This window comes from Rattus norvegicus, chromosome 4 (assembly GCF_036323735.1).
Source record: "Rattus norvegicus strain BN/NHsdMcwi chromosome 4, GRCr8, whole genome shotgun sequence".
Taxonomy (NCBI): Eukaryota; Metazoa; Chordata; class Mammalia; order Rodentia; family Muridae; genus Rattus; species Rattus norvegicus.
Genome location: NC_086022.1, coordinates 67693808 through 67715627, shown reverse-complemented (window position 1 = coordinate 67715627; position 21820 = coordinate 67693808). Strand labels below are relative to the sequence as shown.

The 21820-nt window shown below is 44.3% G+C and overlaps 1 protein-coding gene and 1 pseudogene across 2 annotated transcripts in view; both read left to right on the top strand.

Annotated features, from left to right (window-relative positions):
- Hmgb1-ps18 (high-mobility group box 1, pseudogene 18) overlaps positions 1-21820 on the top strand; it is a 600236-nt pseudogene that overhangs the window by 343449 nt on the left and 234967 nt on the right.
- Positions 1-21820, top strand: part of Svopl (SVOP like) — a 62040-nt gene that overhangs the window by 10064 nt on the left and 30156 nt on the right. For both annotated transcript variants that reach the window (XM_063286826.1, XM_008762863.4), the window contains exons 5-9: positions 3491-3562; positions 5561-5685; positions 7620-7683; positions 11571-11696; positions 13173-13301. In XM_063286826.1, the coding sequence (XP_063142896.1) occupies positions 3491-3562; positions 5561-5685; positions 7620-7683; positions 11571-11696; positions 13173-13301 (516 nt within the window). The remainder of the gene's footprint in view (positions 1-3490; positions 3563-5560; positions 5686-7619; positions 7684-11570; positions 11697-13172; positions 13302-21820) is intronic.

The window sequence follows — 21820 nt, the reverse complement described above, 5'->3', positions numbered from 1 at the left end:
GATCAGAGACCTTAATATAAAATCCGAAACATTGAAACTGCTTGTGGGAAAGAGAAAGGATCCTTCAAGACATAAGATAGGCGAGGACTTTCTGAAAGACTCCAATAATACAGGAAATGACCCCAGTTGACAAGAGGGATTACCTGAAATTAAAAAGCCAACCACGGAAGCAGTCAGCAGAGTGCAGAGGCAGGCTACAGAAAGGGAGAGAAATCTCTGCCAGCTCAGACAGGAGGCTAATACCCAAAACATGTAAAGAGCTGGGGGGAAAAACCCACCAAGAACCCAAATTTTCCATTAAATCAGTGATGCAGTGTATATGGTATAAACAGGTCTCAAAAGAAGAAATTAAACAGCCAATAGACATTTAAAATATTCAACATCCTTAGCCATTAGAGGAATGAAAATTAAAACGACTTCCAGATTTTATCTCATCCCAGTCACGGTGGCTGCCATCAAAATGAGTGATCACAGATGTTGGCAAGGGTGTGGGGGAGGGGGAGCCCGTATCCACTATTGATACTGACATAGCCCCCATAGAAATCAATATGCAGGCTTCTCAAAAAAACCTAAAACTAGAGCTATTATATGAGCCAGCCATACTGCTCCAGGGTGTAGTCTTAAAATACTCCCGGTCCAACTGCAGAGACACTCGCACATCTATGACTGCTGCCTTGTGCACACTGGCTAGAGATGGGGTCATCCTAGAGATCCACCAGCAAATGAACGCATAAGAAAATGTGGTGCGTGTACAAAATAGAGCTTTAACCAGCCATAAGGAAAAAAGAGTTACGATATTATATGGAAATGTATGGAACTGGAAACAAACACCACATGCTGTTTCTCATGTGGCTCTTAGCTTCTAATTTTTAAATGTGTGTTTAGGGCAGATATGTGTGGTGAAGCTGAGGACCATGGTGGGGAACAGGTGTATTGGGAAGATTGGGGAAGGTGACAGAATACACGTGACATGACAGCGGGTGGGGGCTGGGGGGACCAGCAGGAAGCAGGAGAGGAAGGAAAGGAGAAGGGAAGGAGGGATTCATAAAAAAAGCTTGGGGTTAGAGAGATGACTCAGCCATAAGAACCCTGCTGCACTTGCAGAAGACACAGGTTTGCGTCCCAGCAGCCATGCTGCACGGCTCAAACCACCTGTAGCTCTAACCCAGTTATCCAGCATTCTCTTCTGGGCTCCTTGGACATCCTCATGCACATGTACAACACATTCACACACTCACAACACACTCATACACACACTCACAACACACAGAGTACTCATATACACACTCACACACACACTCTCACACATTCACACTCATATACACACACACTCACACACTCATACACACTTTCACACACTCACAACACATTCATACACACACTCACAACACAGAGCATACTCACACACACTCACATACAACACACAGCACACTCATACACACACACTCTTACACACACACACTCCTATACACACACACTCATATACACTCACACACACAGCACACTTTTACACACACTCACACACTCACACTCATATATACAGACACTCATACACACACAACACACAGCATACTCATATACACACTCATACACACACACACTCTCACACACAACACAGAGCACACTCACACACACACTCGCATACAACACACAGCACACTCATACACACACACTCTCACACACTCACACTCATATACACACACACTCATATATACTTTCACACACTCTCTCACACACTCACGCACACTCTCATACATACACATACACGCACACATTTTTAAAATGTATATAAAAATGCTATAGCAACAAAACCCACTACATACATACAAATTTTTGCTAATTTTCAATTTAGCAGATAATTATAAAATAATTAGCAAATGATTTATATAAGAGAATTTATGGGAACCTAAAGCCCTGGATTTGATCCACAGCACAGAAGTGTGGGGGGGGGGCAAGTGTGCTTGCATGATGATGATGTCACTCAAATAGTTCTTGTGAGCCTTTCTTATGAAGGGAAGGGAGGAAGAGAAACAGAGCGGGCAGGGGAGAGAGAGAGAGAGAGAGAGAGAGAGAGAGAGAGAGAGAGAGAGAGAGGTGTGGAAGCAAAGCTGGCATTGTGCGTCTCTTTTCCTGGAGGCATCAGCCAGGAGGCTTCCGAAGGGGAGAGGCAATTGTCTGGAAGGCAAAGAAGTAGGTGCTAAGTACACAGAGCCAGGGCTGAGTGAAGTGTTAGACAAGAGAGGAAAGCAGGGTGGCTCCGCCTTAGGGTTTACAGTTTCAGGGGTTTTATGTATTTGTTTATTGAGACAGGGTCTCTATGTGTAAGCACCAGTGCTTACTGAACTAAGTCTCCTAAAACCAGGCCTGGTTTGGAAGGCTCTCAACAAGACTGAGGCTGAGACAAGTTTACTGCAAGCAATCAGACTCTTTATAGGCTTATCAGAGACAGAATATAGTTGTAGTTGCCAGGATACAATGGTGTTTACAAGTTATACAGGGTACATAAGATTAATGACTAATTAAGAGTAGTTGCTTAGGAGAGATGGCTCAGCGGTTAAGAGCACTGACTTCTTCCAGAGGTCCTGAGTTCAAATCCCAGCAACCACATGGTGACTCATAACCATCTGTAATGAGATCTGATGCCCTCTTCTGGTGTGTCAGAAGACAACTACAGTGTACTCATATATAATAAATAAATCTTTTTTTTAAAAGAGTAATTGCTCAGCCAAGCTTCTGTGTGCTTTGGTGACTTCGAGGGATCGCAGAGATACACAGATGGCCCCCCGAAAGCTTCACTGCCTGAGGGAGTGCTTCTGTTTCTTAGGAACTGGGAGGCTGGCTCACAGTGCCTCACAGCCAGGAGTGCCTTTCAAGGCAGTTGGACCAGGCCAAGTCTATGAATCTGCATCCGTGTAGCCCAAGCTGGCCTCCACTGCACTATGTACTCAAGGATAACCTTAAATTTCTGACTCTCTTGCTTCCACCTGCAGAGTGCTGGGATTGCAGACATGAACCCTCATGCCTGATTTTATGTGGAGCTGAGGATAGAGCCAGGGTTTTATGTGTCTAAGCAAGCATCCTACTAATGGAGCCCCAGCCCCAGCCCTCGAGAAGTACAAGGAAAGGCTGCTTTGGTGACAGTGGCTTGTGTTGGAATATGGCATAACAGGCATGACCAGATCTTAAATGACAATGGGAAGTCACAGTGTTGGTCCAGGCACAGCCGAAGCCCGTGTCTGGGAGAAGGAAATGCTCTGTGGACCCATTTCTACCTGGGCCATGTCAGTACAGGATGTTTATAAAAGATGAATAGCCACAAACCTCAGGAGCCTGCCTGTGCTCCCTGAGCCCTGAAATGCTTTGGGAAACCCATCTGCAACCTAATCTTACTTGGGATGGCTACGTGCTTAATATAGCAAACACACTGCTTACTGGTGTATTCTGCTTACAACACTGGTTGTTGTTTTTTTTTTTTTCACCCTGATTTCAGATGGTGTTTTTTGGCTACATGGTATCCAGCATCCTCTTTGGTCTCTTGGCTGACAGATATGGCCGCTGGAAGGTAGGTCAGGCCATGTAGGATTGCACACACCTGACACCCGCTTTGGGGCACTCTCCCTATTGCTTCTCTTCCATGGACTTGTCCCATGTCAATACTTCTCCCCTCAAAGGGGATAAAAGATAGCTTATTCAGGAGCCAAACAGAAGTGACTGTAGCCAGCCGGAACACAGATTCAGGTTACCCTAAATATCACATTTGGACTGGCTAGTTTTATGTCAACTTGAGAGTTATCGGAGTCATCAGAGAGGAGGGAGCCTCAACTGAGAAAATGCCTCCATGAGATCCAGCTGAAGGTAAACTTGTAGGGCATTTTCTTAATGAGTGGTCAATGAGAGAGGGCCCGGCCCTTTGTGGGTGGTACTATTGACAGGTTGGTGGGTCTGGATTCTATAAGACAGCAGACTGAGCAAGCCATGGGGAACAAACCAGTAAGCAGCCTCCCTCCATGGCATCTGAATCAGCTCCTGCCTCCAGGTTTCTGTTTGGGCTCTTGATCTGACTTTCTTGGATGATGAACAGTGATGTAGAAGAGTAAAACAAATCCTTCCCCAATTTTCTTTGGTCATGGTGTTTCATCACAGCAATAGTAACCCTAACTAAGACAACATTCCAACTCGGTCTTGCTAGTTAATAACAAATACACCTGCTAGGGACATTGGATTGGTAACTTAAGCAACACAGGGGAAATTCTGTATAGGGCCCTGATGTTATCTTGAAAGACCCTCAGACAGAGGAGACTCTCACTCCAGTCCTGAGGACACTCACCACCCCACGAACACACGGGACTCAGTCTTGATGTAAAAACAAGAGGTTTACTTTGGGATACCAATGCATTGGGTCTCAACACGGTCCTCACGCAGGAGGGATATGAAGAGCCTCGAACAACAGAAATGTACAGCTTAAATAGTCATTTAAGATTACAAAGTTTCATTTGCTCAGCTATTTTATTTGCCAAGGATAACTATGCAGATGTTTCTCGTCCTGGAATTCCTGGGATAAGGCTGTAACCACATCAATGTAGCTATTTCAGTACCAAGGACGTCTGACTTGATATATGTTTTCTCATCCTGGGGTTCCCAGGACAAGGACCAAGATACCTGTCTTGGCAGGTGTTTCTCTCCTGAGTTCCTAGGACAAGGCTATAGCTATGTCAGCACAGCTGCATTCAGTACCAAGGACATCTCACTTCTATAGTGGTCAGTTAGCCACCAGAGATGTTTCCTGTCTTGTAATTGCCCTGCAGTAAATATGTTCTATACCCTCTGTTCTTATGGTCCGGCAGCTTCCTAGAGAGTGGGTGGGAATGTGCTTTCTGTACTTTCTGGTCTATTGTATAACATCTAGGGGCTAAGCAAGGGCCAGCTTAAAAGATTCTCATTCTTAAGAAATGGCTGCACTAATATCAAATGGGGATCTTTCAATCTGATGACTCTGCTATAGGACCAGATGCTATCTGATGACTTTCTATGCTTGGAGACAGTGAGGGCTAGTTAAGTTCATGTGATCCAAAGGTTTTATCAACATCGCTAGGATGTTGGATCTGATCAGAGGTGGGTGAAAACTGTCTATTGAGAGAGCTAAGGATATCCTAAGATAATTTGGCTCTGGATCTGCAGTAGTCATCTTTCTAAAGTTACAGTTCTCAGCAGCCAACCAGTTTTGTAAAATCATCCTGGGAACCTCTGTTGTCCTTATAAATAAGGAAAAACAAGTTTGCTTCCTATACTCTTCCCAATACAGGGTCTCCTTTTGCTCCTAACAGCGCTGTGAGAAGGGAGGGCAGAGCTTTGTTTCATGTTACCTCTGAGGGTAGACATATTAGACACAGTAAAGGGGCTTTTAGACAAGGAGTTTTCTGGAGTGTGTCAGTGGAGACTGAGAGACCAGCAGGTGCTGTGACTCTGATGTCCCACAGAGGAAGTGCCCACCTCTGGAGGTGTCCGAGACCCCATCATTCCCTAGGCAGGTCCAGTAACAAGTGTTCTTTCCTTGTTTCAGATATTGCTGCTCTCATTCCTGTGGGGAGCCTACTTCTCCTTACTGACCTCTTTCTCTCCCTCCTACATCTGGTTTGTCTTTCTGCGGACAATGGTAGGCTGCGGAGTGTCTGGCCATGCACAAGGGTAAGACTTACTCCACAGTCTTGACTTCAGGAGAGAAATGTCGACACCCTAAATTCGGGGTGTGTGTGTGTGTGTGTGTGTGTGTGCGCACACGCGCGTGTGTGCATGTGCACACAGTTACAGAGAGACGTACAGAGAGACATACACATACATGTACATATTCACACATTGAGTATGGGGGCACAGATTTATATACAGGCAGACAAAACACACACACACATGCACACAGAGATGGAGACAGATGTGCACATAGTCACAGACAGACACAGAGACAAAGAGACAGACAGACACACATACACATTCATGGAGGGGGGGCACAGATTCATATACAGGCAGACCGAACACACACACACACACACACACACACACACACACACACAACTAAGAATAAAATAAAAATATTTGGATTAAAAAAAACAAAGCAAAATAAAAAACAAAAACAAAACCCATACCAGAAAGAATTTGCAAAGCAGAGGAAAAATCCTGAAATAGGCTCAACGTGGCTGTCTGTTCCCGGCCAACCTGTCTCCTGCTGCCAGGTAAACACTGTATAGGGTCTCAGTGTTTGGGAGAGAGTTGCTGTGTTAATATTCCAGTTGTGGGGCCATCTAGAAATCCACAGAACCCCTCAGGCTATTCCCTCCTGCCTGCCTTGAGGCACTCTCTCCTTCAATCACCTCAGGAGATGTCTAAGCACCTGGTATTGCCTTAATTCGTCTAAAACAAGTGTTTTCCCTTGGGGCGTTAGTTAAGTGTGTGAGCTGAGAGCTGGGTAGGAGTAGCTGCGGAAAGAGCTTAAAAACCTGCAAGAAGCAGTCCGGTCAATACTTTCAAAGGAAGAAGGGAAGGAAGAAAAAAAGGAGAGAAAGGAGAAAGAAAAGGGAGAAAGAAAGGGGAGAAAGAAGGAATGAAGATAGCCCAGCCCTGGCTAATAATGCTGACAGAAAACAGTGTGAAACCCGCTGGACCTCCACTCTGTTTATTCTATTTACGAATCATCCCACTCTTCGTTAGGAATGCGCTGAGACTGTCATCAGTGAACCTTCTTTGCCTTCCCTTGGGTACATTTTGATTTCTTAGGTATGTTTTTTTTTAAAGATTTATTTATTTATTATATATATAAGTACACTGTAGCTGTCTTCAGACACACCAGAAGAGGGCATCAGATCTCATTACAGATGGTTGTGAACCACCATGTGGTTGCTGGGAATTGAACTCAGGACCTCTGGAAGAGCAGTCAGTGCTCTTAACCGCTGAGCCATCTCTCCAGCCCTCTTAGGTATGTTTTACATCAAAAGGTGATTTTGATGTGACAAAGCTGTTTTCCAAAGCTTCTCTTGGGCATAGAGATAGGGCTAATGTCACTGTTTAAAATGACTGTGGTGCCAAAATGACAGGCAAGGAGCAGTCACAAGCTCACTTCTCACTGGAAGTGGGAGGTCACTGTAACAATTACAGCTTCATATCCGATGAGCTCCTGTTTCGTTAAGTTTCAGATTTATGTGTGTGAGTGCTTTGCAGCAAGTTTGTATGTATGTATGTATGTATGTGTGTACATTTGTATGTATATGCATAAATCTGTATGTATGTATATGTGTGCGTATGTATGTATGTATGTATGTATGTATGTATGTATGTATGTATGTATGTATGTTTCCTGTGAGTGCCTGGTGTCCTCAGAGGTTACAAAAGGGTGTCAGATTCCTTGGAACTGCCATTAGGGATGGTCATGAGCACCATGTGGATTCTGAGAACCCACCCAAGTCCCATGTAGGAGCCACAAGCGCTCTTAACTGCTGAGCTGTCTCTAAAGTCGTCCCCCTGCCATTCATGCTTATGATGTCTTTACTGAGGTGAAGACTCTTGATCGTTTAAAGCAAAGTTGCTTGGTTTTCTAAAAACACAATGACTGTGTTTCTCCATTCCCTGTGCAGGTTAATCATAAAGACTGAATTTTTGCCCACAAAATACCGAGGCTACATGCTGCCCTTGTCTCAGGTAAGGTAGAGTGGGAACTCTGAGGAGCCTCCTGGTTCTGAGAGAACAGCCGTGGGTTGCCTTCCTTCCAATCAAGCCCTCGTACTCTTGAGTGACCTTGGGCATTGCCTATTGTTTTGACACCAACTAATGGGCACGAAGCATGTCTAATGCCAGAGGTCCAAGCTGAAGATTCTCTGAGGTGGGGACTTGTGCCACCCTGCAGTGACGCTCAAGCACATCTAAGATGGCCTTTGTCACCCCCTGAGACTTCAGAGAAGGCGGTAGCTCCTACCCTTTTTGCATTTTTTCTTCCAAGGGTGCTGGTGTGTCCAGATCCATATTGCTCCCACTTGGAGGAAGGCACCATGATTGTGTCTTGGCAGCTGCTGTTCCTCCAGGGTCCTCCACAGACCCCGGCTGGCTGCTGACTAAAGGTCATCAGGCTGACTGAGGTCATCAGGCACTATTGATCTTGCTCCCCTGGATGGGTTTTGATGCCCTCAGATCCTAATGTCTTGACTCCAGTGAATGTCCAGGGCAAAGAAGACCCTCTCCATTAAGGTTTAAAGTATTTGACAATAAATAAAGCAGGAGGATTTGCATTTTTTAATACAGAATTTAGGTAATAGCAACCATCAAGAACCAGAAACACTCAAAGGTGAGTCCAATTTCTCACCACGTTTTGTCTTCAGTGTTTCATGACCAGAAATGCATCTTTATTCAAAGTGTCTGCACTTTATCCTTCAATACTAACTGATCCATCTGTCCAGTACTGTGGCAGTCTTCCTCAATGCCCCCCTCTTGTCTAGGTCTCCTTGGGTCATATAGTCCACTCCAGTGGTTGCTTATATATAGACATCCTTTTGAATCCATGTAGATTGGTTCTTGGATCCCAGAGGATACAAAAATCTGTGGAGGTCTCAAGGTCCATGGTGCCATATTTCATATACCTCCCCAGATCAGATATTATATACCTTCAATCATTTACATTTGAGTTGTCTAATCAATGTTTTGTGGGTATACAATTGTCCAGCACAGACTTGTTTTGAATATCTTCTATACGCAGTTGGCTGAAACCATGGATGTAGAATTCATGGATGTGAATCCTGAAGAAAGGGAATGGACAGCTCTACCTGTGTTTTCGCCTTACTGTCTCCAAAAATATTTATTAAAAACCAAGAACACCATGATCACAGCAACTCTTGTAAGGGAAAATGTTTAACTGGGGCCTCACCAGCTCTTTGTTTTTGATGGTTTCCTATGTTGCCTAAACTTGGCTGTCCTGGAACTCTGTAGACCAGGTTGTCCTCAAACTTAGACATCTGCCAGCCTCTGCCTTCTGAGTGCTAGGATTAAAGATGTGCACCACCACACCAGGACCTAAGCTGTTCTTTAATTCCTTTTAACAAGTTGGAAGCTTAGATGGGTGGGATCTTGCCCTGAGGCTACCACTCCCTTTATTTCATTTAATATCAGACTTTTTTTTAAATCTATTTATCTCCTTGCACACAGGATTTAGCTCCATTCCACTTCCTGGTGCCTATTTTCTCCTCAAACTTTGCATTTTGTATTTTTCCTTGCTTGGCTTGTTTCTTTTCATTACTGATAACCACAAAACAAAATGGATATTTGGCTGTTTTGAGATTTCCTTAGTCAACACAATCCAAAAACTCTAATTTAGCTACAGACATATTTTCCAGACAAGGGCAGAAAGCAGCCACATTCTTCACCAAAACATCACAAGAATGGTCTCTAGGCCACATACTAACACTCTTCTCCTCTGAAGCCTCTTGAGTTAGGCTCCCACAGTTTGTCACCTTCAGTACCATTGTTGTCCATGTTCCCACTAGGATCACCCATTAATCCCCACTGAAAACATTCCATGGCTTTTCCCAATCCAAAGTCCCAAAGTCCACATGCCTCCAAACAAAAGCGTGGTCCAACCAATCACAACAAAACTCCAGTCCCTGGTACCAACTTCTGTCTTAGTTAGAGTTTTCTTGCTGTGAAGAGAGACCATGACCAAGGCACCGTTTATAAAGGAAAACATTTAATGGGGGCTGGCTTGCTGTTTCAGAGGTTCGGCCCATTATTGTTATGATGGGAAGCATGGCAGCTTGCAGGCAGACACGGTGCTGGAGAAGGAGCTGAGACATCTACATCTAAATCAGCAGGTAGCAGCAAGGAAGACGTGCTTGAGCATCTGAGACTTCAAAACCCATCTTCTAGTGCCACACCTCCTCCAACAAGGCCACACCTCCTCCAACAAGGCCACACCTCCTCCAACAAGGCCACACCTCCTCCAACAAGGCCATACCTCCTCCTACAAGGCCACACCTACTTCAGCAAGGCCACACCTCCTAATAGTGCCACTCCCTGTGGGCCTATGGTAGCATTTTCTTCAAACCACCACATGCAGCCTTCTTAGAACTTGCCCCTGAGACCTGTGATGTTCATGTTTCTATTCCAGGTCAAAGCAAGCCTCACCTTCTGCCATCTGAGCTTAGTGTAGGAGCCACAGCGGACCCTCTCCCTGCTCCATTTCCGAACTCTGCTGGCTCATCCCCAATTCTTGGACCCCTTGTTCAAGTGCTAATCAACAAACCTTGTCACCTTTACCTTCAAAAATGTGTGGCAAATGCTTTAAAGAAGTCTTCCCTGTTACTACTGAGATCCATCCCAATGCTACATCAACTATCTTTCACTCATACACAGCGGCCGTATCTATTTCAGAAAAGCTGTCCCGTGTCACCCAAGTCATTCTCCATACATTATTCTATTTTCTTTTTAGCCCTAACACTTTCTGAAGTAATCTATTTTTGGTGAAATTATTGTTGATAAGATAATCCTCTCTTGGGGCTGGAGAGATGGCTCAGTGGTTAAAAGCACTGATGTTCTTCTAGAACATATGAATTTGATTCCCAGCACCCACGTGGCAGCTTCTGACCTGTGACTCCAGTTCTAGGGAATCTGACACCTACTGGCCTCCTCAATCACCAGATGTGGTACACAAACATATATGCAGGTAACAATAAATACACATAAAAATAAATATTTTTAAAAGCCATTCATCAATTGGATCTCCAAAGAGTCTTCTAAAATGCTAACTTTTTCTGTCTCTCTGAGATGGGGTGAACATTATTTTTCATCATAAATGGGAATGGTTCTATTAATAATTCTTGACCAGCAGGGCCCACAGTATTTGATATCGAACTTGTACCATGAAAAAAAAGTATAGGGGCTGGGGATTTAGCTCAGCGGTAGAGTGCTTACCTAGGAAGCGCAAGGCCCTGGGTTCGGTCCCCAGCTCGGAAAAAAGAACCAAAAAAAAAAAAAAAAGTATAAAACATTGCATATTCCATGGCCTGTTTTTGGAAAAAGGAAGGAACAAAATACTTCCTTGTTGGCTGTGTCTAAAGGAGTGTTGGAGGCAAACAGAGTAAAGAAACCTCATCACATCCTTCCGAAAGCGAAAATGATGTCACATCCTTCCAAAAGAGAAAACGAAGGTAGAGGGCTGGAGGCAGAGCCCTCTTTCCACCCTCCTTGTGCTTCCTTATGGTGCCGGGATGGCATTATCTGTGCCAGAGCACAAACCAGTGTTAGGAACCGCCAGAATAGTAGATGTTTTGTTTGTTTTAAACTTTAATCACATTGCTGACGGATTTTCTGTAGCTAAAGTAGAGCCATGTTTATAGAAAACAAACGGAGCCATGGAGTAGAGTGACTTATCAACTTCTCAGATCAGAGGAGCCACCCTGGAAGTAGGACCCGATTGTCACCCTTCAGAGCTCCCACCTCGCTCACAAACTACACAAAAGCATCGACTCCAAGGCTCCTCAGAAGGAGAAATGTCAGAGAGGCAGGACAGACGGAATAGTCATGTTTCCGGTCTTTCTCCCCAGGTTTTCTGGCTTGCTGGCTCCCTGCTCATCATCAGCATGGCCTCCGTGGTCATCCCCACCATTGGGTGGCGCTGGCTCATCCGCATTGCCTCCATCCCTGGCATCATCCTCATCATGGCCTTCAAGGTGATGCTTTTGAAACTGCCTCTGTGTTCCCTCTCTGCTGGTTCACGGACCTCTTTTCTCCACAAATGTATATTTCATGTTAGCCTCTTTTAAAAATGGACTTACTTTCATTTTTAAGCATGTATATGACTGTGTGTGTTTGTATGTGGGTATGCGCCTGCGAGTGTGTCTGATCCCTTGGGGCTGTAGTAACTTTCAGTTTCGGGGATGTATGTATCTCAGTTGCTTGAATGCTTGTCTAGCCTACTTGAAGCTGCCCTGGGTTTGTTCTTTAATGAAGCGTAAATTGGGCACGGTAACACATGCCTGCTGCAATGCTAGTACTCAGGAGCCGAGACAGGTAGCCCAGAAATTCAAGGTCATCCTCAATTACATAGTGATTTGAAGCCATTCTGGGATACATAAGAAAGGAAAGGAAGGAAAAAGGAGGGGAGGAGAGGGAGGGGAGGAGAGGGAGGGGAGGGGAAGGTGAGGGAGGGGAGCAGAGGAGAGGGGAAGAGAGGGGAGGGAGCAGAAAGAGAATTGAGGAAGAGAAGGCCCCTGGGTGGTCATTTATTTCAAATTCAGGTCTCCACTGGGACACTCCTAGCTTTATGGGTGACTAGGTCACAGATTTTTAAGGTTCTGTTTTCACCTGGCATCTTTTAAAGCTTTTTTTTTTTTTAATTGATATCCTCCTAAGCCTTTCTTCCTCTACATTAAGCAAAATCATGACCTTCACACATCTTTGCCATGGCTGGTTTCAGGGCCAAGCTCCCATCTCTCTTGTACAGGCTCAGAGGATCATTCTCTTCAGATCTGTTGCTCAGAATCACCCCTCGCCCATCCTCGCCCACCCTGGCCCTGAGAGCTTGGGGGCGTGGCTTGGGTATAATGCTCACCTCACTTGCAGAAGGCTTGGTTTAATCCCCAGTGTGTACCCACCACCACCGAGATTCACATCTAGACCCCTCAGGTGCTTTGGGGCCAGTGGCTATCAGGCCTGTTGCTTCCTGTGGGAAGATCATTGTCTCTGTGGTTGTAGACTAAGACTTCGCTGCTCTGCCAGCCTACTGCATCTCATCATTGGGTGTTCTTAAGGCCCTAGGTTCAAGGGCAGCCTGGAATTTGTTGTCTATGAGTTGCTCTCAAGCCCAGAATCTAATACCTGCCATTATATAATTGGCATATCTATAAAAAATTAAATAAAAATCTATAGTGCAGTCAAATATCTAAAGTTAGTCCTTTGGTTTTAGCCCAGTGTTTCTTGTTCTGTAGATCTCTCTCCCTAGAGGCACATTTCTGAGTCAGCATAAGTTCATTTCTGAGTCAGCATAATTTCATCAGGAGATGCTTGATACGCTGTGTGCCTTGAAGCCTGCCAGCCCTCTCATGGGGTGGGGTCTGCCAGGACTGAGGAAGGCACAGAGTAGCCAACAGCACCTTTAACAGTCTACAGAACCTATAGCTCTGATGCTCTTTGTTATCTGTGTCCAGTTCATCCCTGAATCTGCTCGCTTCAACGTCTCCACTGGGAACACGCAGGCTGCACTGGACACCCTAGAGAGCATTGCCAAGATGAACCGCTCAGTCATGCCAGAGGGACGGCTGGTGGAGCCCATTCTGGTGAGTTCACATCTGGGTCACCCTCCACGGGTCATCCAGAAGGGAGGGGGCCAGTGCTCTCTAGTCTGGCTCCTGGAGGCAGAGGGATGCCTAGGACAAGCAGATAAGAGGTGGGACTCAGGTTGGCTCTCCTCTGCCACACTGCCCTGTAATTCTGATAGATGACCTGAGTTAATTTTTGCCATCTCTAAAACACAGATGATGCCTCTAACCTGGCAGAGCTAACCATGTCATTTGCTTTCATGGCTTATAATATGAAAGATTTTTAATTTTTTTATCTTATTTTCTTATATTGGCTTTGTCTCATTTTGAGAAGGTATTTCCATAAGGCCTAACAGTTTTCTTCAAAAACTTTCCAGCCATCTTCCTGCATCCTAGGATATGGTCACATAGTCTGTTCATGGGTTTGTTTTATTACTTGAGGCATTTTTAACATTATTATTATTATTATTATTATTATTATTATTATTATTGTCATCATTTTCTTTTTTTTAAAAAAGATTTTATTTATTTACTTTATGTATGTAAGTATACTGTAGCTGTCTTCAGACACACCCGAAGAGGGCATCAGATCCCATTACAGGTGGTGAGCCACCATGTGGTTGCTGGGATTTGAACTCAGGACCTCTGGAAGAGCAGTCAGTGCTCTTTTTTCTTTTTTTTTTTTTCTTTTTTCTTTTTTTCGGAGCTGGGGACCGAACCCAGGGCCTTGCGCTCGCTAGGCAAGTGCTCTACCACTGAGCTAAATCCCCAACCCCGCAGTCAGTGCTCTTAACCACTGAGCCATCTCTCCAGCCCTACTTGAGGCATTTTTATAGCATATATTTATTTGCGTGTATGTTTGTGGGTATGGGTATAGATGTGCATGCCACAGCATGCATGTGAAGGCCAGAGGATAATTTGTGGTTGTCAGTTCTCTTCTACTTTATGTGTTTTAGAAATCGAACTCAGGTCATCATCCTTGGCAGCAGCAAGCATCTTTACCTGCTGAGCCATCTTGATAAGCGCCTCTTTTGTGTTTTCGAAGGTGTGTGTGTGTGTGTGTGTGTGTGTGTGTGTGTGAACATGTAAATTGTGCAGATGCTAGTAGAGACCAGAAGATGGTCTTGGATATCCTGGAGCTGGAATTAAGGCACTTGTGAGCCATCCAACATGGTGCTGGGAACCACACTCCAGCTCTCTGGGAAAGCAGTAATTGCTCTTAATGTCCGAGCCATCTTTCCAGTCACCCCCTCCCACTTTAAATGAATTAAAATACTGCTTCCCTTACAGGCAACTTGGAAGATAGGGAATTAGTAGTTTGGTCAAAGAATTTACTCTTTAGACCAGAATAGAAAGGAGGTTTCTTTAAATCCAAGCACGCTGGTCAGATGTGGAAGAGTTGGTTGACACCTGTGCACACAGTGCATGTGGAAGCTGGGGTATCTGAGCCCACTGCTGCCTGAGTCACAGCCACAGGGCAGGAAGAGACAGCAAATGGCACAGAAAGGAGAGGAGGTTTCAGTGGAGGACAGAGAGTCCTGTAGGTGAGAGATGGAGCTAAGATGGAGGTAGGCGTGTATAGGGGCTGGCGTGAGGAATACTGAACTGAGAACTTGCTCTCAGTACTGTGGGCAGCACTACCTTAGCAGCTTCATCCTGAAGGTTCAGAGGAGACTAACACTAAGGAGGGTCCGTGCTGGAATGGGTCCGTGCTGGAATGGGTCCGTGCTGGAATGGGTCCGTGCTGGAATGGGTCCGTGCTGGAATGGGTCCGTGCTGGAATGGGTCCGTGCTGGAATGGGTCCGTGCTGGAATGGGTCCGTGCTGGAATGGGTCCGTGCTGGAATGGGTCCGTGCTGGAATGGGTCCGTGCACTTGCATGGGTGTCAAAGCGTCACTTAGTTCTAACCCTCTGAAGCCCAGTTAGAAGCTTCCTTCTGTAAGTCACCTGGTCATGATGATTGTTCTATCAGCAGAACAGTAAGACATGGACCTCCTTAAGGAGAAGGTTGCATTTGACTCAGCCTCAGAGGTTACAGTCAGTACCCAGCAGGCTTCACTGTTTCTCTGCCTGTGATGGCACAGCATCCTGGCAGAATGGCACGCGGGAGCAGAGCTGCCACCTCATGGCCGCCGAGAAGCAAAAGTGATAGAAATGGCTAGGGAGGTGTGTTTCCTGTAGGCAGCAGAATGCAGGGTCCTCGTTGCGTATCCAGTTTGTTAATCTATGTCTTTTTATTGGGGAATTGAGGCCATTGATGTTGAGAGATATTAAGGAATAGTGATTATTGCTTCCCGTTATATTCATATTTGGATGTGAGGTTATGTTTGTGTGCTTTCATTCTCTTTGTTTTGTTGCCAAGACGATTAGTTTCTTGCTTCTTCTAGGGTATAGCTTGCCTCCTTATGTTGGGCTTTACCATTTATTATCCTTTGTAGTGCTGGATTTGTAGAAAGATATTGTGTAAATTTGGTTTTGTCATGGAATATCTTGGTTTCTCCATCTATGTTAATTGAGAGTTTTGCAGGATACAGTAACCTGGGCTGGCATTTGTGTTCTCTTAGGGTCTGTATGACATCAGTCCAGGATCTTCTGGCCTTCATAGTTTCTGGCGAGAAGTCTGGTGTGATTCTGATAGGTCTGCCTTTATATGTTACTTGACCTTTTTCCCTTACTGCTTTTAATATTCTTTATTTTGTGCGTTTGGTGTTTTGACAATTATGTGACGGGAGGTGTTTCTTTTCTGGTCCAATCTATTTGGAGTTCTGTAGGCTTCTTGTATGCCTATGGGTATCTCTTTTTTTAGGTTAGGGAAGTTTTCTTCTATGATTTTGTTGAAGATTTTTACTGGTCCTTTGAGCTGGGAGTCTTCACTCTCTTCTATATCTATTATCCTTAGGTTTGATCTTCTCATTGAGTCCTGGATTTCCTGTATGTTTTGGACCAGTAGCTTTTTCCGCTTTACATTATCTTTGACAGTTGAGTCAATGATTTCTATGGAATCTTCTGCTCCTGAGATTCTCTCTTCCATCTCTTGTATTCTGTTGGTGAAGCTTGTATCTACAGCTCCTTGTCTCTTCTTTTGGTTTTCTATATCCAGGGTTGTTTCCATGTGTTCTTTCTTGATTGCTTCTATTTCCATTTTTAATTCCTTCAACTGTTTGATTGTGTTTTCCTGGAATTCTTTCAGGGATTTTTATGACTCCTCTCTATGGGCTTCTACTTGTTTATTTATGATTTCCTGGAATACTTTCAGGGATTTTTGTGACTCCTCTCTATGGGCTTCTACTTGTTTAATTATGTTTTCCTGAAATTCTTTCAGGCATTTTTGTGATTCCTCTCTGTAGGCTTCTACTTGTTCTCTAAGGGAGTTCTTCACGTCTTTCTTGAAGTCCTCCAGCATCATGATCAAATATGATTTTGAAACTAGATCTTGCTTTTCTGGTGTGTTTGGATATTCCATGTTTGTTTTGGTGGGAGAATTGGGCTCCGATGATGCCATGTAGTCTTGGTTTCTGTTGCTTGGGTTCCTGTGCTTGCCTCTCGCCATCAGATTATCTCTAGTGTTACTTTGTTCTGCTATTTCTGACAGTGGCTAGACTGTCCTATAAGCCTGTGTGTCAGGAGTGCTGTAGACCTGTTTTCCTCTCTTTCAGTCAGTTATGGGGACAGAGTGTTCTGCTTTCGGGCGTGTAGTTTTTCCTCTCTACAGGTCTTCCTGTGTTCCTGTGGGCCTGTGTCTTGAGTTCACCAGGCAGCTTTCTTGCAGCAGAAAAGTTGGTCTTACCTGTGGTCCCGAGGCTCAAGTTCGCTCGTGGGGTGCTGCCCACCGGCTCTCTGCAGCGGCAGCAACCAGGAAGATATGTGCCGCCCCTTCCGGGAGCTTCAGTGCACCAGGGTTCCAGATGGCCTTTGATGTTTTCCTCTGGCGTCCGAGATGTATGTGCAGAGAGCAGTCTCTTCTGGTTTCCCCGGCTTGTCTGCCTCTCTGAAGGATTAGCTCTCCCTCCCACGGGATTTGGGTGCAGAGAACTGTTTATCCGGTCTGTTTCCTTCAGGTTCCAGCGGTGTCTCAGGCAGGGGTCCTGCCGCTCCTGGGCCCTCCCCCACGGGAGCCCAGAGGCCTTATACAGTTTCCTCTTGGGCCAGGGATGTGGGCAGGGGTGGGCAGTGTTGGTGGTCTCTTCTGCTCTGCAGCCTCAGGAGTGCCCACCTGACCAGGCGGTTGGGTCTCTCTCTCACGGGATCTGGGAGCAGAGAGCTGCTGCAGGCCGGGATCCGCGGGTGTGGGACTTCCGGTAAACACAGGACGTAGACAGACTAAGAGAAGTCATGAGCCAAATGGACTTAACGGATATTTATAGAACATTCTATCCTAAAGCAAAAGGATATACTTCTTCTCAGCTCCTCATGGTACTTTTTCCAAAATTGACCATATAATTGGTCAAAAAACGGGCCTCAACAGGTACAGAAAGATAGAAATAATCCCATGCGTGCTATCGGACCACCACGGCCTAAAACTGGTCTTCAATAACAATAAGGGAAGAATGCCCACATATACGTGGAAATTGAACAATGCTCTACTCAATGATAACCTAGTCAAGTAAGAAATAAAGAAAGAAATTAAAAACTTTTTAGAATTTAATGAAAATGAAGGTACAACATACCCAAACTTATAGGACACAATGAAAGCTGTGCTAAGAGGAAAACTCATAGCGCTGAGTGTCTGCAGAAAGAAACAGGAGAGAGCATATGTAAGCAGCTTGACAGCACACCTAAAAGCTCTAGAGCAAAAAGAAGCAAATACACCCAGGAGGAGTAGAAGGCAGGAAATAATCAAACTCAGAGCTGAAATCAACCAAGTAGAAACAAAAAGGACCATAGAAAGAATCAACAGAACCAAAAGTTGGTTCTTTGAGAAAAGCAACAAGATAGATAAACCCTTAGCCAGACTAACGAGAGGACACAGAGAGTGCGTCCAAATTAACAAAATCAGAAATGAAAAGGGAGACATAACTACAGATTCAGAGGAAATTAAAAAAATCATCAGATCTTACTATAAAAACCTATATTCAACAAAACTTGAAAATCTTCAGGAAATGGACAATTTCCTAGACAGATACCAGGTACTGAAGTTAAATCAGGAACAGATAAACCAGTTAAACAACCCCATAACTCCTAAGGAAATAGAAGCAGTCATTAAAGGTCTCCCAACCAAAAAGAGCCCAGGTCCAGACGGGTTTAGTGCAGAATTCTATCAGACCTTCATAGAAGACCTCATACCAATATTATCCAAACTATTCCACAAAATTGAAACAGATGGATCACTACCGAATACCTTCTATGAAGCCACAATTACTCTTATACCTAAACCACACAAAGACACAACAAAGAAAGAGAACTTCAGACCAATTTCCCTTATGAATATCGACGCAAAAATACTCAATAAAATTCTGGCAAACCGAATTCAAGAGCACATCAAAACAATCATCCACCGTGATCAAGTAGGCTTCATCCCAGGCATGCAGGGATGGTTTAATATACGGAAAACCATCAATGTGATCCATTATATAAACAAACTGAAAGAACAAAACCACATGATCATTTCATTAGATGCTGAGAAAGCATTTGACAAAATTCAACACCCCTTCATGATAAAAGTCCTGGAAAGAATAGGAATTCAAGGCCCATACCTAAACATAGTAAAAGCCATATACAGCAAACCAGTTGCTAACATTAAACTAAATGGAGAGAAACTTGAAGCAATCCCACTAAAATCAGGGACTAGACAAGGCTGCCCACTCTCTCCCTACTTATTCAATATAGTTCTTGAAGTTCTAGCCAGAGCAATCAGACAACAAAAGGAGATCAAGGGGATACAGATCGGAAAAGAAGAGGACAAAATATCACTATTTGCAGATGATATGATAGTATATTTAAGTGATCCCAAAAGTTCCACCAGAGAACTACTAAAGCTGATAAACACCTTCAGCAAAGTGGCTGGGTGTAAAATTAACTCAAATAAATCAGTTGCCTTCCTCTATACAAAAGAGAAACAAGCCGAGAAAGAAATTAGGGAAACGACACCCTTCATAATAGACCCAAATAATATAAAGTACCTCGGTGTGACTTTAACCAAGCAAGTAAAAGATCTGGACAATAAGAACTTCAAGACACTGAGGAAAGAAATTGAAGAAGACCTCAGAAGATGGAAAGATCTCCCATGCTCATGGATTGGCAGGATTAATATAGTAAAAATGGCCATTTTACCAAAAGCAATCTACAGATTCAATGCAATCCCCATCAAAATACCAATCCAATTCTTCAAAGAGTTAGACAGAACAATTTGCAAATTCATCTGGAATAACAAAAAACCCAGGATAGCTAAAGCTGTCCTCAACAATAAAAGGACTTCAGGGGGAATCACTATCCCTGAACTCAAGCAATATTACGGAGCAATAGTGATAAAAACTGCATGGTATTGGTACAGAGACAGACAGATAGACCAATGGAACAGAACTGAAGACCCAGAAATGAACCCACACACCTATGGACACCTGATTTTTGACAAAGGAGCCAAAACCATTCAATGAAAAAAAGATAGCATTTTCAGCAAATGGTGCTGGTTCAACTATAGGTCAACATGTAGGAGAATGCAAATTGATCCATGCTTATCATCCTGTAAAAAGCTTAAGTCCAAGTGGATCAAGGACCTCCACATCAAACCAGATACATTCAAACTAATAGAAGAAAAACTAGGGCAGCATCTCGAACACATGGGCACTGGAAAAAATTTCCTGAACAAAACACCAATGGCTTACGCTGTAAGATCAAGAATCGACAAATGGGATCTCATAAAACAGCAAACCTTCTGTAAGGCAAAGGACACTGTGGTTAGGAGAAAATGGCAACCAACAGATTGTGAAAACATTTTTACAATCCTACAACAGAAAGAGGCCTTTTTTTTTTTCTCTACCCCAATTTTTTTTTTATTAACTTGAGTATTTCTTATATACATTTCGAGTGTTATTCCCTTTCCCGGTTTCCGGGCAAACATCCCCCTCCCCCCTCCCCTTCCTTATGGGTGTTCCCCTCCCAACCCTCCCCCCATTGACGCCCTCCCCCCATAGACTAGTTCACTGGGGGTTCAGTCTTAGCAGGACCCAGGGCTTCCCCTTCCACTGGTGCTCTTACTAGGATATTCATTGCTACCAATGGGGTCAGAGTCCAGGGTCAGTCCATGTATAGTCTTTAGGTAGTGGCTTAGTCCCTGGAAGCTCTGGTTGCTTGGCATTGTTGTACTTTTGGGGTCTCGAGCCCCTTCAAGCTCTTCCAGTTCTTTCTCTGATTCCTTCAATAGGGGACCTATTCTCAGTTCAGTGGTTTGCTGCTGGCATTCGCCAGAAAGAGGCCTTATATCCAAAATATACAAAGAACTCAAGAAGTTAGACCGAAGGGAGACAAATAACCCTATTAAAAAATGGGGTTCAATACTAAAGAAAGAATTCACAGGTGAGGAATGCCGAATGGCTGAGAAACACCTAAAGAAATGTTCAACATCTTTAGTCATAAGGGAAATGCAAATCAAAACAACCCTGAGATTTCACCTCACACCAGTGAGAATGGCTAAGATCAAAAACTCAGGTGACAGCAGATGCTGGCGAGGATGTGGAGAAAGAGGAACACTCCTCCATTGTTGGTGGGATTGCAGACTGGTAAAACCATTCTGGAAATCAGTCTGGAGGTTCCTCAGAAAATTGGACATTGAACTGCCTGAGGATCCAGCTATACCTCTCTTGGGCACATACCCAAAAGATGCCTCAACATATAAAAGAGACACGTGCTCCACTATGTTCATCGCAGCCTTATTTATAATAGCCAGAAACTGGAAAGAACCCAGATGCCCTTCAACAGAGGAATGGATACAGAAAATGTGGTACATCTACACAATGGAATATTACTCAGCTATCAAAAACAACGAGTTTATGAAATTCGTAGGCAAATGGTTGGAACTGGAAAATATCATCCTGAGTGAGCTAACCCAATCACAGAAAGACATACATGGTATGCACTCATTGATAAGTGACTATTAGCCCAAATGCTTGAATTACCCTAGATCCCTAGAACAAATGAAACTCAAGACGGATGATCAAAATGTGAATGCTTCACTCCTTCTTTAAATGAGGAAAAAGAATACCCTTGGCAGGGAAGAGAGAGGCAAAGATTAAAACAGAGACTGAAGGAACACCCATTCAGAGCCTGCCCCACATGTGGCCCATACATGTACAGCCACCCAATTAGACAAGATGGATGAAGCAAAGAAGTGCAGGCCGACAGGAGCCGGATGTAGATCGCTCCTGAGAGACACAGCCAGAATACAGCAAATACATAGGCGAATGCCAGCAGCAAACCACTGAACTGAGAATAGGACCCCCGTTGAAGGAATCAGAGAAAGAACTGGAAGAGCTTGAAGGGGCTCGAGACCCCATATGTACAACAATGCCAAGCAACCAGAGCTTCCAGGGACTAAGCCACT